At 37.3% G+C, this 18,342-nt stretch overlaps 1 protein-coding gene and 1 long non-coding RNA gene across 2 annotated transcripts in view; one reads left to right on the forward strand and one right to left on the reverse strand.

Moving 5' to 3' along the window:
* LOC108637112 lies at window positions 1,481-2,720 on the reverse strand. Its single transcript, XR_001918754.1, has 2 exons — window positions 2,490-2,720; window positions 1,481-1,737 (listed from the first exon to the last, which is right to left on the reverse strand). It is a non-coding gene; the product is annotated as an uncharacterized LOC108637112 (long non-coding RNA).
* The window catches only part of ACTR2 (ARP2 actin related protein 2 homolog), a 38,783-nt gene continuing 23,257 nt past the window's right edge, over window positions 2,817-18,342 (forward strand). Inside the window, exons 1-3 of the mRNA XM_018055429.1 lie at window positions 2,817-3,088; window positions 9,790-9,900; window positions 15,423-15,638. Of these exons, the coding sequence (XP_017910918.1) occupies window positions 3,041-3,088; window positions 9,790-9,900; window positions 15,423-15,638 (375 nt within the window). The 5' untranslated portion in view covers window positions 2,817-3,040. The remainder of the gene's footprint in view (window positions 3,089-9,789; window positions 9,901-15,422; window positions 15,639-18,342) is intronic.

The following is an 18,342-nucleotide window of genomic DNA, read 5'->3' on the forward strand; positions in this document are numbered from 1 at the left end:
AAGCAGATGCAGGGAAGACAGATTTCCCTGTAGCCTTCAGTTCAGTTCAGTTAAGTCGCTCAGTCGTGTCTGACTCTTTGCGACCCCATGAATCGCAGCACGCCAGGCCTCCCTGTCCATCACCAACTCCTGGAGTTCACTCAGACTCACGTCCATCGAGTCAGTGATGCCATCCAGCCATCTCCTCCTCTGTCGTCCCCTTCTCCTCCTGCCCCTAATCCCTCCCAGCATCAGAGTCTTTTCCAATGAGTCAACTCTTCGCATGAGGTGGCCAAAGTACTGGAGTTTCAGCTTTAGCATCATTCCTTCCAAAGAAATCCCAGGGCTGATCTCCTTCAGATTGGACTGGTTGGATCTCCTGGCAGTCCAAGGGACTCTCAAGAGTCTTCTCAAACACCACAGTTCAAAAGCATCGATTCTTCGGTGCTCAGCCTTCTTCACAGTCCAACTCTCACATCCATACATGACCATAGGAAAAACCATAGCCTTGACTAGACGGACCTTAGTCAGCAAAGTAATGTCTCTGCTTTTGAATATACTATCTAGGTTGGTCTTAACTTTTCTTCCAAGGAGTAAGCATCTTTTAATTTCATGGCTGCAGTCACCATCTGAAGTGATTTTGGAGCCCCCAAAAATAAAGTTTGACACTGTTTCCCCATCTATTTCCCATGAAGTGATGGGACCAGGTACCATGATCTTCGTTTTCTGAATGTTGAGCTTTAGGCCAACTTTTTCACTCTCCTCTTTCACTTTCATCAAGAGGATTTTTAGTTCCTCTTCACTTTCTGCCGTGAGGGTAGTGTCATCTGCATATCTGAGGTTATTGATATTTCTCCCGGCAATCTTGATTCCAGCTTGTGTTTCTTCCAGTCCAGCGTTTCTCATGATGTACTCTGCCTAGAAGTTAAATAAGCAAGGTGACAATACACAACCTTGACATACTCCTTTTCCTATTTGGAACCAGTCTGTTCCATGTCCAGTTCTAACTGTTGCTTCCTGACCTGCATACAGATTTCTCAAGAGGCAGGTCAGGTGGTCTGGTATTCCCATCTTTTGAAGAATTTTCCGTTTATTGTGATCCACACAGTCAAAGGCTTTGGCATAGTCAATAAAGCAGAAATAGATATTTTTCTGGAACCTTTGCTTTTTCCATGATCCAGCCATCCTAAATTCTCAAACTTCCAACAACTATGGAGTTTTATTTTGATTATTTTCCCCCCTCAAATTTTGGCTGTTCGGCTTGTGGCATCTCAGTTCACTGACGAGGGACTGAACCCCAAGCCACCACAGTGAAAGCACAGAATCCTAGCCACCAGACCACCATGGAACTCGCATATTTTGATCTATTTTAATATACCTGGTTTCCATTTAAGATTAAATTTAAATAAAGCATTCTTCGTCTTTATGAAGTCTGAAAACTATTGATAAAAGGACAGAGTGAAACTGAGAAGCAGTCTAGTATTATAATACCGAACTGGGGGTTCATCATCCAAGTTTTATTGTCAATACACATGTACAGCAAGTGAAAGGCACAGTTCTAGTTCTCACCTCTCAAATATGATGGCATTTTAAAATAGATTAATGTCATTCATACAATAAATACTTGTTGAGTGTAACAAGCACAATATTCAAACACCCACGGTAAAATAATAGCAAGAAAAGAGAATAAAGAGCATCTTGGAGGTTATCGGCAAAGTCTTCAAAGATGTGACAACCGGCTCTGAGAGCATAAGTCTCCTGATTGATTAAAAAGAAAAAAGGCAGGAGCATTATAGAGAGAACCAGAAGTTTAACAGGGCTTCCCAAGAGGCTCAGCGGTAGAGACTCCAGCCCTGCTAATGAACGCGAGTGGGGTTCCACCCCTGGGCTGGGAAGATCCCCACTTCAGTATTCTTGCCTGAAAAAGCCCAAGGAACAGAGAGGCCTGGCGCGCCACAGTCCATGTGATCACAGTCAGACACGACTGAGCACGCACATTCGAGTTTAAGAACATGAAATTAATAGTAAATAGCGTCCACTGAATGGATTGCTTACTTTGCTGTGTAGTTTCTAAGTCCTGTCCCACCCTTTGCGACCCCATGGACTATAGCCTGCCAAGCTCCTCTGTCCATAGAATTTTCCAGGCAAGAATACTGGAGCGGGTTGCCATTTCCTTTAAGCATACAACCACCCACGGAAGAGCGACTGCTATCCCCGTAAATAGACGGGGGTAGGCCCAGATCACATTAGTCTTCGTTGGCAGGGACGTATTTGAAAGTAGGGTTGCCCCATTTCAAAGTCGAGAGCCTGGGTTCAAACAGGTACAATAGAGGTGTGAAGCAATATGGTGCTGCTACAAGGGAAGTGGTGAGCAGTGAGGCTCACCTAACGGCAAACCCGGACGAGATGGGTTGGACTGGAATCAGGGGCATCTGTATAAATGCACGATTTCATGTGTCTATACCCATCCCAGCTCTGCCCGCTGAAAAGGCCTAGAAGCAATGACACACCAAGTATCATTCAATGGTGGGGATAGTAAGGGTGTCTTCCGTTTCGGCCCTGCCGGCAGGCTTCTCTGTCACATTCCAATGCCCTCTCGCCACAGACCGTTGTCCTTCATCTGCCTGCAGTCGGAAAACCCCGAACTCCTGCAAAGCCTTATAAAGCAGGGGAAACCGCCTGCCAGCTCGGCTACTATTACTGCCCACCAAAGGGTCGGGAACAAGACACCCACAGGAAGAACCCGGAAGGGCGGCGACCCTAAAGGCGGAGCAGGCGCGGAAGCCGGGCTGGCGCCGTAGGCGGGGCCTCGGGCTCCTTTTTTTCTTATTGGAGTGCACCACTGCCAGTCTCGGCCTCCTTCCTCCCGTCCCCGCCTCTTCCGCGCAGGCAGTTTGTTAGGTGGCGGGTGAGACCCGGCGGTCACTTCCGGTTGGGGGAGAAACGTTAGACTGAAGGCGGGGCCGGGAAGAGGGAGGAGGAGGAAGAGGAACGAGACGGGCGGTGGGTGCTCTAGGTTGTTCGGCAGCGGCTGTGGCTCCGGCTCTCTTCCGGGAGGACGATGGACAGCCAGGGCAGGAAGGTGGTGGTGTGCGACAACGGCACCGGGGTAAGCGCTCGGCGGGGAGGCTGCAGCGGCCACAGGCCGGGGCCCGGATGTGCGGGGGGCGCGCGGGCCTAAAGCGCCCGGAGCTGCACCCCTGGGACCTCTGCCGCCCGGGCCGAGGGGCGCTGGCCAGCGCTTTCCACCCGCGTGGGTGTGGGGCTCGAGCGGACTGGACCCCTTAGTAGCCCCGAGCTGGGCACTCCCGCAGCTCGGGGTCAGGACGGCGGGCGAGGCCGGCGATGGATGGGGTTCCCACCTGCTACTGGTCCGGGGACGGCCCAGCGCTCTAGCCGCAGGAATTTGGCTTGAGGGCTGGAGGGGTAAAAGGCTACGCTTGTGCGTTGCGAAAGGGCTTCACTCACCAGGGTCGCCGATGTGTAAAAAGGAAAAAGACCAAGAGGCCTTGCTCTTCCTGTAGAGTTGAAGATACGGAACAGGAGGCAGGAAACGGGTTTAAAGAAAAAAGGGAACTGCTGTCATGCAATGAACCTCAGTCCTTTCGCAGTGTCTGAGGCTTTTGTTGTTTTGTTTTCTTGTTTTCTGAGAGAATGGAAGGCCAGATCGGCTGTGCATCATTTACGTTTTGAATTTGGCCCAGGTGCAGCCCCGCAGAGACCAGTATGTTTCCGTGGTTGATCTTGATCCTTTAAGGCCCAAGTAGTAATTCCACTAACCTTAGGGAAGTTAACCTTAGGAAGTTTGGGTACCCCTCCTCCTTTTTTCCCTTATTGGCAGACTACAGTTAATGTTAGTATTTAAGATCCTAAAATGCAAATAATTGTAAAAATCGGAGTAAAACACTGATTTAGACATTATTTGAAAGTTGTTTCTCAGTCGCCCCTCCCCTCAATTAAAAAAAATTTTTTTAGGCAGCAAAGTCAGCAAATTAGAATACAGAACTGTTACTTATTTTGGATGAGTTCTGTAGTGATCACTTCCCCCTGCATTAAAGCAATTTGTAACCATTTTGAAGCTGCAGTATTTTGTCACTTTATCCCCTTCCTTCCATAAATGTAATATATGAATTAAAATAGATTTTGTATGAACTTCAAGTCACTTTGGAAACTGGATCGTTGGGGGGAAAAAAGAGCTGATACTCACCGCCATAATACTGCCTTTGATTGAATTTTTACAAGCAGTGATTATACTAGCTTTATCTGAACTAAGTTGAAAATGGATGAGAGTAAGAAGTGTTATCATTTAATGCAACGTTCATACAAAATAGCATAGTACTTAAAAAGAGGCAGCTTCCATTTATGTGCGTGTTCTTTATTAAAGCTATTTATGTGTCCACAAATGTATATGTGTATGTGAAAGTTTTGAAGGGATTTGTGAGAAATTTATGTTCGTCGTGGTTATCCGTGAGACTAGGGATAAGAGTGAGGTCAGGTGGGAAGGACTTCATGACTCAGTTATTGGGAAAATGTTCTTTATTTTTTAACAAACCATGCAATGTTAAACTGTCTTTAAATGAAATTATAAATGTGTTCCTTTTGCAGTTAAAACTCAGTTTAAAGGTGCTTTTTAAAAAAAAAATTGGCCTAATTCCCCCCTGTAGTCTCAAATTGACATCTAAATAAATGTAAATCTTTTAAAAAATTGATACTAATGTATTTTTTGTGTGACTATGTTAGTTTTGTTTTTTTTTAGAAATTGAAGTCAGTTATATTTTAATGGATTCCTCCTCTTTGAAGGACAGAGAAACCAGTTTTTGTAGTATATGTTATTTCATAATATGCAATTAAAAATCTTTTTTTTCTTGTTCTTAAGCTTTTTTTTTTCTTGGCTCTGTAGCATGTGGGGATCTTAGTTCCCTGGCCAGGGATGGAACCCACGTCCCCTGTAGTGGAAGCACTGGACTGGCAGGGAAGTCCCATAATTAGTTTTATGTTACTGTTTCATTAGCTTGTTACAAAACTCATTGTATATTTGATTAGCCTTATGTCTAATCTATAATTTAAGAATCTTGTTCCTTAAGACAAAAGATAAGTTATTGTGACATAAGTAGAAAAGTGTAGTTAATTCAAACAAAGCCTTGTGTAATATTTGGCATTGTATTTCTAATTACTTTAAATATCCAGATTTTCTATAGGACATGATTGACTTAATGAAGAAACTCCATGAAGAAAGCTCTGATGTAATACGTAGTCAGGAATGCTGTGATATTTCTGAAAATTTAGAGAATTAGGAGCCACTTAGAGTCTGTATTTCTTATACTTCATAGTCCTGTTGATTTTAGTTAGGTACCTGAAGGTCTAATGATTCCTCTGTGATTAAGAAGATACTAAAATTTAGTTTCTAAAAATTTATGAGAATAGTTGTTATTCTGAAGCAACTTGCCTCTTAACACATTTTAGGTTTTAAAATTATAGGCCATTTGAGAAGTTGATTTTTTTTTTTAAGCCTCTCTGGCAGGCCCTAAATGGAAAGCCCTCAGGGTAGATGAGTTCTTATGATCACATGCCAGGTTATGGTCCTGCTCCTCAACCTCTCCAGCTCCCAAGCTGACCAGTGCCTCTGTAGGGCCTCCTAGAGGAGGAAAGCGCATCCGATTCCAATACCTTATGCACTTCATCCTCATAACCATCCAGACCTAAAATGGAGCCTGTGTAAACCGCCACCTAACATAAAGCTGCGGAAAGTGGCCAGATAGGTGAAGATGTGGAGATCTGCTTCAGCTTAGGTGCCTTTCAAGGATTGGGCCCAGGCCCCTGACGTTGTGTATTCTTTTGCCAGACTTGGGTGATTTCATCAACGTTGAGTTAGTTTACCAACAGTGAAGACTTTTCGAGTGCTTGCTGCTTGACTGGTATAATTTTTAGGGTCCAGTGACACAGAGTAGCTTGTAGTGTTAAGATACCTACACTTTTTTTTTTAATTGTACTTTTACAATTCATGTTTGTAGTTGATTACAGCTTGCTTTATCAGGCTTAAGCAAATTTATATGTTGGATTTAGGCGTGTTTGAAGTAGAACCAAATCAAAAGTAGATTTGGTTTAGCCCTTGAAAATGCTTTGGAATAAACAGAATAAATATTTTGGTGATCTAAGATCAGAGTAATCACTATGCAATTAAATTATTTTTATCAGTGCCATTTATTTAAAGTAATAAAGGAAAAATACAAATTAAATAAGCCCAAATGAAGCTTTATAAATCTGTTTGTTTTTTGAGGGGAGAAAGATACCTTTACAGCAAATGTACATGGGCTTTTTTTTTTCTTTGAAAGAAAATTATATTGTTCATGTTCTTACCATTTGATGACTCAGTGGGAAGTAAGGGAGCCTGTTTAAACCACAGTGCTATGAAGAGGAAACTATATATGGTAAAGTCTATTTCTTAAACATAGCCCTATTGCACACAGTGAGAGAACTAAGTCATGAGGTCTTAAAATGATTGAAGTGGGGGGAGGTATTTCAAGAATTAAAGTTATGCCAAACAAGTAGTTTAGAAAAGAATATTTTCTTTGTATATTATTACCTTATGGTTTAGATTTTTTAAAAAATACTGGCTTTTTTGTAAGAAAGGAAATGCCAGGTTGTCTGTTGGTTATATATTACTGAGAAATAGATCATTTTAATTATATTCTTGTTATTTTAACTGCTATTGCGTTGACATCTGAAATAATGTGATGTAGTGCAGCTATTGCCATTTAGACCAAACACTAGTTCCCTGTAGGAATGCTAGCACTGGATTACTGTGGCAGCATCTACTTCCAGTAAGCTACTGCTTAATCAGAATAAATAATTTCATTAATTAGTGATTGCTATCTTTAATTTGAACTAAAAGCCAACTTTCCATTTTTTAAATAATTTTAAAAAATATTTATTTTAGTTAATGTGTTTATTTGGTGGCACTAGGTTAGTTATGGCATATGGGATCTTTAGTTGTGGCATGTGGAATCTAGTTCCCTGATCCCTGGTCTCCCTGCATTGGGAATGCAGAGTATTAGCCACTGGACCTCCAGAGAAGTTCCTTCATCTTTTAATGAAGCACAGGAATAGTAGTTCAGAGTTATTTTTATAGTTTTAGGAATTCTTAATTTTTGTTTTCTTACTTTAGGCACTTGGCAAATATGTTGTCCTGTGAAATATGCTCGAACAAGCATTTTACCTCCTCACCCTCCTGACTGCCTGGTCGGGTGGGGAGATGGGGGGGATGGGACAGACACGACTTGACTTAGGCTCCATCCCAGGCTCCTCCTCCCACCTTCACCTAGTGTTAAGATTTCTCAGTTAAATCATTGGTTTACATTTACTATGCTGAAAATTGCCTTTACAAATGTGTAGATTCTTTTTTTCATTCGTTTTACGATGTGTTTATCGGAGAAGGCAATGGCACCCCACTCCAGTACTCTTGCCTGGAAAATCCCATGGACGGAGGAGCCTGGTAGGCTGCAGTCCATGCGGTTGCTGAGAGTTGGACACGACTCAGCGGCTTCACTTTTCACTTTCATGCATTGGAGAAGAAAATGGCAACCCACTCCAGCGTTCTTGCCTGGGGAATCCCAGGGATGGCAGAGCCTAGTGGGCTGCCATCTATGGGGTCGCACAGAGTTGGACATGACTGAAGCGACTTAGCAGCAGCAGCAGTGTGTTTATCTGCTCGTTATGTCACTGCATAAAAGTTTAATGTTTATGTTGTTTTTGCTGTTTATATTTGAAATATATGTATAAATTATGACTTGTCGGGTGGTCATGACAGATTTTATTTATGTAGAAATTTGAATGTAGTGGCATAATGAGAAGAAATTATCTGGTCTAACATCTGCTCTCAGTTCACAATAAGTGAACTGGCTTTTGGCTTAAGGACTAGAGAGTTTGATTTAGAAGAGATGAGTGTGAAAGGTTTTTTTCCTTTTAATTTGAATAGACTAGAAAATACTAAGTATTCTTTTCCTCTGCAGCAGTTGTTGCTCCAACTCTTTCTGGGTCAGATTAATAAATTTTTTGGGAAGATATTGTGGAAAAATGAACTAACACTTCTGAATTCTGTTAAACGCTTTTTTTTAGCGTGGGAAGTATATTGTTCTTTACTATCAACCACTATTCAAGTAGAGGTAGGTATGAGCAAGCAGGATATCTATTGCATATGCCATCATATCACACTAACTTCAGCCTTGGAAGGTAATCCGGAAAGAATCGTATCATGATGTTTTAGGTTTTAGAAAACGTAGGTTCAGTGGCAAACTGAGCAGGACTAGGTTTTGTGGGTTTGGAAGAAAACCTATTTGAACAGTATATTTTATGTAAATTCTAAAATGTGAACATGAATGAGGGGATATGAATTCAGGTGGTATTGGAAATGTGCAATTTTTAAATTTTAGACAGATTTTTTTCAGACTAGTAGCTTCAGTCTGATGAAGACATGATTTTAACATATTTTTTTAGAGCACTATTTTTAAAAGACTTGCAGTTATGCATGGCAGAATGTTCTAGGCTATTTATAATTAAATGTGGTTCATCAGTATCGTTTCCAACAAGGTTGTCTTTGAAATAGAAAAATTTTGTGTTTTAGAGAGTTAGTCAGAAGTCAGTGAGTTTCAGGTTGTTGCTAGCTTTTACCACCATCAAACAAAACAGTTCCTTGTATGTAACAGCTTTCTGTCCACTTTTGTGTTATTTCCGTCATATGTCACATTCAAGTATTGTTTTTCTCCTTAATTCTTCTAAGATAATGTGGTGCCAGATCCATGGAACAATAGATTGTCTCAATATTAAACATGTTCTCTATATTAAAATAATCATACTATTGTACTCTTGAGTCAGCAGCAAAACTTTTCATTTTTATTGATCAGTTAAATAATACGCACCTAGCATGTGTCAGACACTGTTCTAGGTGCTTGGGATTCATCAGTAGACACAAAAGTGTTTGCACAGTATACTGTACGTTGCACAAAATCTTGTTAAGGGAATGGTAGAGGTTGATGACAGCTCCTCTTATATAGCTTCTTCCTCCTACCCTGAAGTTTTTAACTGCCTTTTCCTTGTAATGGCTGCTCTTAAAAATAAGACCAAACAGACTGCATTATTGATATGAGCATTAAAAACCCTTGGTTCTATTTTCAGTTTTACTGTAGTCATTAAATCTCCTAGTGTATCTGTTTCTTATTCGTAAAGTGGAAGTATTATTAGAATCAATGCTACATCCTCATTGGAGAAGTATACTATCTAAATATGAACTTATGTCACCTGGTATTACTAAATGTTTCTCTGAATATAAAAATGTAAATAGCCAAAAATGCCTAATAAACGTTTATTTTAACTTGCTGCTGGTCCAGATGCCATTTGATTTCCCCATTTTGGAAAATGGTGGTACTTAAGTGAATTCCCAGACATGAATGAAAGCCTGCTTTGGTTCTGTTCATTTTCTGACATTTCTTTTAAAAATCCTTAGCATTCATTGAATGAATTTGTCCCTTCCTTGCTGTGCATCAAGGCAGCAGGTTCCAGCATGCACTGCTCAGCTTAGGTCCCTTGAGGCTTTCCCTAAGAGTTAACCAGTCAAAAAATGGGAACTCCAGTAGTCAGGCCATGGAGGAAATAAATGGAGGATATGATAGACGGGGTGATTACTTTGGGTAATTTGAAAGCACCAAAAGTTTAGGATATTATATAAATGCAAACAGTACTTTTCAGATACAGTTTTTAAATGGATAATAGTGTAAATACTTTGACGCTAACCCACTTTTTACTGTTCTTTTCCAGTTTGTGAAGTGTGGATATGCAGGCTCTAACTTTCCAGAACATATCTTCCCAGCTTTGGTTGGAAGACCTATTATCAGATCGACCACCAAAGTGGGAAACATTGAAATCAAGGTAATATTTTATTTATTGATAAATGAGGAGCAAAACCTACTGAAATGTTCTTTGAATTAAGCAGTTTTAAGATGTGATGCCTTGGAAAGCAAAGGAGGAGGGCCGAATTTCTTATATTTAAAATTTTTATCAACACGTGAAGAAAGGTACAGAAACTGAAAGTAATTTCGTCTGACTTTAAGTATAGCTTGATGCCATTACTCTCTGAATACAATAAAAATAAGATTTTTATGTTGATGTAAATGCTGTATTAGTGACTTAAAGTCCTATAGTATAATTTTAAAAGAAATCAGCCTGGTACTTTTATGTCTTTCAATTCCATATATTTGTCATTCAGTGTTAGTGTCTCTTTGGGAGCTGAAACTTCTTCCATGTTCTCATGGCCTGATATCCCTACATTTTTATATAGCTATTCAGGAAAAATAGAGTGTGCATCTTATTGGTTCCTTTTTTCACCAGTATAATAACTGATTTCCACAGTGTGCAGGAGGAAGCTGTGCAAGTCTTTATTTGACCTTGCATCATTTATCTTAGGACAAGGAGAAGAAGGGAGGGAATGTTGTCATTGCCTACATACCATTCTTAACATGAGACTGGACCTTAATAGATTTTTATCTTCTATTAAAGGAGGTGGAAATCAAAAGGGAGTTAACAATATTTTAGAAGGGAGAAAAAAAAGAACAATCAAAAGTCAGTGGTTACCATTTGACTTAAAATCTTCAGATAGCCTAGGGATCAGATTAGATTACACGAAATGTAGTAGAATTTAGAAGCCGTTTTATGAATCATTTGTGAACAGACTAGCATCGTTGGTCCTATCTGGACAGTCCTTGACAAGACTTCAGAGAGTTTATTAGGTTGTAAGTTAAGTTACCCATCTCTGGGACGTTTGTTTGAGGTGTTTAGAAAGCTGGTAATAGATAGGAGACATTTGCTGCTGAAGAGCTCTCTGCTGTTGGGACTAGAGGATTGAGTTACACGATGAATAAAAATACAAACTGAAACTTAGGTTCTGTGATAATTTTTTCAAAGACTTAAAAGAGTGAATGATTCTGGCCTCTGTTTTATTATAATCAGAAGGGATACTCAATATGAGAGTTTCTTGGTTGGGGGTGTTTTTTTTTTTAGTGTCTTTTGGGAATTTTATAGAATCCCATATTCTGTTTTTGTTAACTCCTTTTGTTCTGATTGAATTCCATCTTAAATGAACTTCAGCTTAAAATTTAGCTAGTAATAGTGATAAGGATACAGTTTTGTAATAATGTTGAAAGTCACTTTTATTCAGTATCAGCCTTTTAAAGAAGAATGGTTTTTTAATATACTTTACGGATAATAACATTTTTGAGGTATTAAGCTACATCACATATAGCTATTTTTATTGTCCAGCATAGTCACAAATAATTACCTATATTTTTCACTCCTACTTTTCTTTCTTTTTAAGGGCAAGTGATAGAAATGAGTCTAGGTGATACTCAAATAAGACATTTTTGCTAAGGAATTCCCCAGTAGCATTTGCTTGTATGGTTTGTCAGTCTGTTAAGTTGGTTTACTGCTGTTCAATCTGCTTAATCTTTTTAAGTCTTTCAAGTTAATTTGTTCTTCCAGTAGAAAACAGTGAAAGAAAAGAGAACTGTGTCAAATTTAACTTGACTACTAGAGCTTGGAAAAACACTCTAAACACCCTTTCCCTACTCAGCTAGACCTTTTCTGCTGTTTATTTTCCTTAATTAAGGTACTTAAATTCAGTAACAAATGAAAGAAATTTGACTTTTTTGGAATATTTCAAATTTGGAATATGCCTAGTGGATTGATTTGTACTTTTTGTGTCTTGTTACCTAAAATGTGGTACACTGAAAACTGGAAATTTAAATTGTTTAATGAGTTAACTTTCATTCAGGAGTAATAACTGTCCATGTTAATTTGGCCCTAATTATTAACTCCGTAAACTGTAGTAGAACTGCATCTGCCTCGACCTAATTTGTCTCTATTGCTTGTATGTTTAAAAATTTCAGTGAGGATTTTATTTAGGCCTTTTCTGACTCTTACTTCTACCTTCTCTCTCTTCACCTTTCTTGACCTGTTGAAGTAGAATAACAAAAAGATGGTAAGTGAGGTTACACACATGCTCTCTGTTTGTTTTCCACTTTTGCTTGGTGGGACAGTAGTTGTTGTTTTGTGTCCCTTTAGTATTGGGGAGGGGGGTGATTCCATATTTTAATTTCTAAGTACTTTGATTTTTAACCTTTTTCATTGCTTCAATTTGGTAGCAACTAATTAAGTCCTATACTCTCCTGATTGCATACAATGGACCAAACCAGAACTAATTACTAACATAGTTTTGAATTGTTTTCCTTGTGTTTTTTGTAGATGAATGTTACAATTAAAATGGAATGTAGTGTGCATTATGATAGAAACCAAGTGGCTTTCTTTAGGATATGTGTGATCCAGAAAAGTGGGGTGAAGTTGTTGCATTTGGATCAATTCACTGTTAAATTGAACATTGCCTGTCATAGCCTATATATGTATATATTTGCATCTGGTACAGTATCATACGTGTATTTAATAAACTAGGTAAGATTGTAATGTGCCAATGAACTATAAATAGTAAAGGAGAGAAAAAGATTGATTTGTTTCCTGTATTATCCTTGTTTATGAGCAGATTTTACATTACCTGATTATAAATAAGAAAAAGGTCAAAGTCTTGTAAGACTTTTCCATTGACAGTGGATTTTCCCTCTAAATAAATACCATTGTGCCTTTTTCATTTAAACTAGAACTGGACACATCCCAGCAGTCGAGTCTTTTATTATATTTTTCTGTGATAGTCTTAAGTTTTTCTATAGTAGATATTCTCATTTGTTTTTAATATTATTTGTAAGTAACTTTGACAGAGATAAATATCAGGCCTTTCTAGTGATAAGTGTTTTAGCTAGTAACAGTAACTAAACTAGTGGCAAGTTTTCTTTTGAATAAACAAAAACATGGAAAACTGGAAATTATTTCTAAATAAGATCATACATTTGTCTTAAAATCCTAAGGAGATTAAGAAAAGACAGTAGTTGCAGAGAACTCTTTAATGTTTTTTATGAAAGTTCTTTCTAGGAATTTAATTGTGGTTTTAAAGTATATTTGCTCTAATTTCCAATTTGAGGTGACATTATTCAGAATGATTCTTGGCGTATCGCATCTACACTGCTTGCTTTCCATAAAATATAAATGCCTTTAAAATGGCATCTCAGACAGTTACTGTAATTTTTCACTTTTTCAGATAATAGGTGATGTCCAGTGATGAGGTGGGTGGTAAATAGGTGATGTCACTTGAGGTCCAGTGATGAGGTGGGTGGTAAAAAAAACCAAGGCCTCATCTGACCGCTTGTAATTTTGACCTTGAAGATGAAGGCAAGTTCCATAAAACTCTAAGCATTTTGGAGTTTTGGAAATTGAAATGTTCTAGGGAAAATTATGTTTTAGGATTTTTTGAAATAAAATTTTAGATAAGTTTTTGAATTAAGTAGCTTGAGTTATTCAAGAATGTTTGCACTGATTTGACAAGTTAACACTTGTTTTCTTCCATTTTAAATGTCCTCTTTGTTCAGAGGGATGGTAAGATACTTGATGCCAGATGTTTCTTTCAGTTAATTCTTCATAGTATGTGTGCCCTAGAAGTAGACACACGACACTTTTATTTTGAGTTGGTATTAGATCAGACATATGTAGGCCCCTATTCTTGCATGGAATAAGAACTAAATAGTCAGATGTAATTAGACCAGATTTATACTAAATTTGTTGAAATACAGTTGTGAATATGTATCAATGATATAAACCATCTTAATTATCTAATCTATTATTACATTGTATAACACAAAGAAATACACATTCCAGAAAAAAATAACTAACATTATATATTAAATTATATTGATGGCCAGAAGTCATATAGGTATTTGGAGACATAGATTCCTCCCCCTGACATTTTATTATGAAGTGTTTGGAATACACAGCAAATTTAAAGGAATTCTACCATGAAACTCATACATCCATCACCTAGATTCTGACATTAATGTTTACTATACTGATATATCACATATCTATCCATTTATCCATCTGTCAGTCCATCTGTGTATCTTGTCTTTCAGTGTATTTGAAATTAACAGTATTCTTCTAAGTAATTCAACAAATGCATGTCATTTAGTAGAGTTATCTAATATAAGATTTTTAGTTTTTCATTTTTGTATCAGATCATTTTAAATAGTTAATATTTAAGAAGTTTGAGTATAAAGGCATGGTGCATTAATTTTATGTGCAATTTAGTTGCAATAGAAACATTTTAGTGAGTATTTCTAGCATCTGCTTTAACTTTGTTTTTCCTTTTTGTTGCTTTCAGTGGATTTTCCAGTGTGGTTTTTTTTTTTTTTTTTTTTTGGTTGTTATTGTCTTTAAATAGAGTCCTTACCCTGGTTTCTTTCTTATCTCTTTTTTTAAAAATCATTATTTAAAAAAAGTTTAAAGTCATATATTTATTTAAACTTCTGTTTTAAAACATCTTAAGATCTTATAGCAAATAGTAGCTATTTTGATACTAGAATTTTTTTTTAAATTCATCAGTATGTGTTTAAATCAGGATTATTTAGTATTTCGACTAGCCAGTTTTTAAAGTAAGATTTAATTCTGAGACATCATTAGCCTTATACACATAAAATTTGACTTTTGAAATGTGGGTCATCTTAAGTATGTGCTCGTTGGAGACAAGACTTGTGAGTATTCTGCTTCCTGGGTGATAGCATAGTTTTCCAGTATTTTACTCTAAGATTGGAAATGTTGCTTATGAGATAATTTTAAAGAAGAATTTCTTCTCTGTATCTTAATTTTTTATATCTCTACAAATTATCTTTCATCTTGGTGAGGCACATATTGAAGCTTAATTTCAGTTTTAATTGGGACATATCTAGGTAGGCGTTTGTGAAATTTACAAGTTTGTAGTGCGTATATCCACTATTAAAGTATAATAAAAATCATTTTATTTTTTGCTTCTCATTATGCTGCATAGTACTACACTTATCATTTTGATATTTAGTAAAAAGAAATGTGCTGCATGCGTTGAGCATTTTTCTGCAAGTTTTTTTTTCCCCTGATATGCTATCTCACATATCACAGGCCTTATTTTTTGAACATTTGAGCAAAAGAAAGAGATGAAACCTCATACAAACCCCTCCAAAATATGAAAATGTGGGGTTTATTTGTGCTAATGCTCTTCTTTTGGAAACATATTTATTAAAGGTAAGGTCAATTTATTGATTTAAACCACATTGTACATAAAAACTTATTATTCATGATTAAGATTTGTAAGACATTGTTCATGAAAGGAAAGATCAACTTTTTAACTTGTGGAATGAAGAAATTTATCTGAAAGTGCCAGAAATATTAAAATTAATTATTCTCCAGTTTTCCAAAATATAAGAGGATAATTTTCTGGTGGTATTTTATGCAAAAATTTGGTCTAAAGCTTTGATATTATAATTTTCTAGGATCTTATGGTTGGTGATGAGGCAAGTGAATTACGCTCGATGTTAGAAGTTAATTACCCTATGGAAAATGGCATAGTACGAAATTGGGATGACATGAAACACCTATGGGACTACACATTTGGACCAGAAAAACTTAACATAGATACCAGGAATTGTAAAATTCTACTCACAGAACCTCCTATGAACCCAACCAAAAATAGAGAGAAGATTGTAGAGGTAAGTTTTTAGATGGGTTGTGCATGTATATGTTTCTGTGATGTGATATTAAAGCAAATTTTTTTGTTTTATCTTACCTCTGTTGTTGAGAATAAAGGAAATAAGAGTAATTGTTACTTTCTCCCAGATCTTGTTTATTGAGCACCTAAGTATATGTTAGTCATTATAAGTAGAATATACCAGTAAACAAAGCCAAAATCCTGCTGCTATGGAATTTACCATCTAGCAGGGGAAAACAGACCAAAAAAAAAAAGAGTTAATTGAATGGTTTATTAGATGATACTAGATGCTAAAGGAGGGGTGGGAAAGAGTAAGGGAGATCGGGCATGTAGGAAGGCTGCATTTTTCATAGGTTGTGGTAGTACGTGTCTGTAAGGTGATATTTAAATGGAGGGAGTTAGCCAGTAACTAACTGGGGGAAAAGCATTCCAGGCAAAGGGAGTAACCAGTGTAAAGGTCTTGAAATGGGACCAAGCGTGGCATATTAGTCAGCAAGGAAGCCACTGTGGGAGAGCAACGGGAGATGAGGTGCGAGAAATAATGGGGCTGAATCATCCAGGGCCTTGTAGGCTCTTACAGGAGATTAGATTTAAACTCTGAGTGAAATGTAGGGCTACTACAAGGAGGAGCTATTACAGATTGAGGTTTCTATGGCTCCTGTGTTGAATGTAGAACATAAGGAGGCAAGTGTAGAAGAAAGACGAGTTTGGAGACTTTCTCAGTTATCTAGACACCAGATAATGATGGTTAGGATTAGGGGTAATAGCAGAGAAGGTAATGAAAAATGGCCAGATTGTCGCTCTGTTTTGAAGGTAGGGCCAAAAAAAGATCCCGATTTCTTAAATACATGTGATAGAGAGGTAACTGAAAGTTTCACTTGAGAGTAGAACAGGATTTGGGAGGGAGATGGTTCAGGAGTTCAGTTTTGGACATGTTAGGTTTTCTTTAGACATCCAAGCAAAAATGATTACATGTATAAGGTCAAGTTCAGGAGAAAAGTCTGAAGCTGGAGGTATAAACTTGGGAGTCACGAGGATATAGATAATATAGTTAACCAAAGAAGTGATAGCAGACAGTGGGGAGAATGCTGAGGGCCAGGGAGATGGGAGGGCTCGGGAAGGGAGGTGGAAACAGTAACGAGATAGGCAGTTAAAGAGCAAAAAGTCTGCATTCTTAATACTTGAGATGGGTAACTTTTCAACAGTTTTCTTTCATTTTGTTATATATGAGGTAGGAAATTTTAATTCCTTTGGATTTTATTAGCTTTCCAGATACTGCTTAATGTAAGTAAATGTTTTGTTTTACTCATTGACTACGTTGAGATGTTGATGGAAATTTTGGAAGAGATTTAAAATTTTTGTATTTTCAAATTTTGAGATTGTGGTTTTAGCTACAGAATCCATATCATTTCTTACGGTTCATATTTTATTTTTTTTTTTTTTTTCTCCTAGCTACCCCTGAAACTACGAAAGATGGGCTTTATTGTATTTATATTTTAATTGTGCTTTATACTTTCTAAATGATTTATAGTTACTAATCATTTGTAATGGATAAGTGGTCATTTATAATTGCTCTTTATTTTTACCAATGCATTGCAAAAACAGAGTGTAGAGATATTTTTGTATTAAATCAAGAGGTTACCAGACAAGGAGACCTCTTCCAAAAAAATAATACAGTAGCAGAATGGAAACCAAGTTTTCTTTCAAGTGAAAATTCAGGGAGATGGCATTTGCTATGTAGTGGATAACATCATATCTGTCATCCACTAACTAACTATTTGACTAGGACAGATTTTTTTTTAATCTGCAGAAATGACAGGAATTAGTCTTACTACACACTCTAAGGTCTCCTCTTCGTTTAATGCTCTTTTTTACTTGTAAATAGAAATTTGACTATGACTGATAATGCCCCATTTTAATCTCATTCAGGAAGTTGTTTCTCAGCTACAAATACTTCTTAATGATCTTATGAATAAAAATAAATTTTGACAGACTGTCAAATTGATAAATGCAAATACAGTTGATAAATGCAAATGACCTTTGAACAACACAAGGTTAAGGGTGCCAATCCCCCTCAGTCAAAATTTGTGTAAAACTTTATAATTTGCCCTCTGTATCCCAGGTTCTGCATCCCTGGATTCAGCTGATCTTGGATCATGTGATGATGTAGTATTCATTTATTGAAAAAAATCTGCAATTAAATGAACCTGCACAATTCAGAACGACCTGTGTTGTTCAAGGGTCAGTTGTATACCATTTTCGTCCCTGTAGCAGGAGGATAAAGGATGATGGAATAGAATACTAGTCAGAAAATTTAGTTGCTTAATTGATGAGTTTGTGTTTCAGAGTTGTAAAATTTATTTATTTATTACGATTAAAAATTTTTTTAATTTAGTTTTATTGAAGCATGATTGATTTACAATGCTGTGTTAAGTTCCAGGTATACAGCATAGTGATTGAGAGGTTTTTTGTTTTTTTTTGGCTATGGCATGTGGGATCTTAGTTCCCTGACCAGAGATCGTGCCCTCAGCAGTGGAAACACAGAGTTTTAACCACTGGACCACTATGGAATTCCCCAGAGTTGTAAAAATTTAAATTGTATATCATTCTTACTGTGGTCAGTTGTAAAATTTCTAAATATCAGATATTCGTAGTGGTAGTCTGCACTGCCAGTCAGTGAATGCTAACTGTGGATGACAGAGAAA

Source organism: Capra hircus, chromosome 11 (assembly GCF_001704415.2).
Source record: "Capra hircus breed San Clemente chromosome 11, ASM170441v1, whole genome shotgun sequence".
Taxonomy (NCBI): Eukaryota; Metazoa; Chordata; class Mammalia; order Artiodactyla; family Bovidae; genus Capra; species Capra hircus.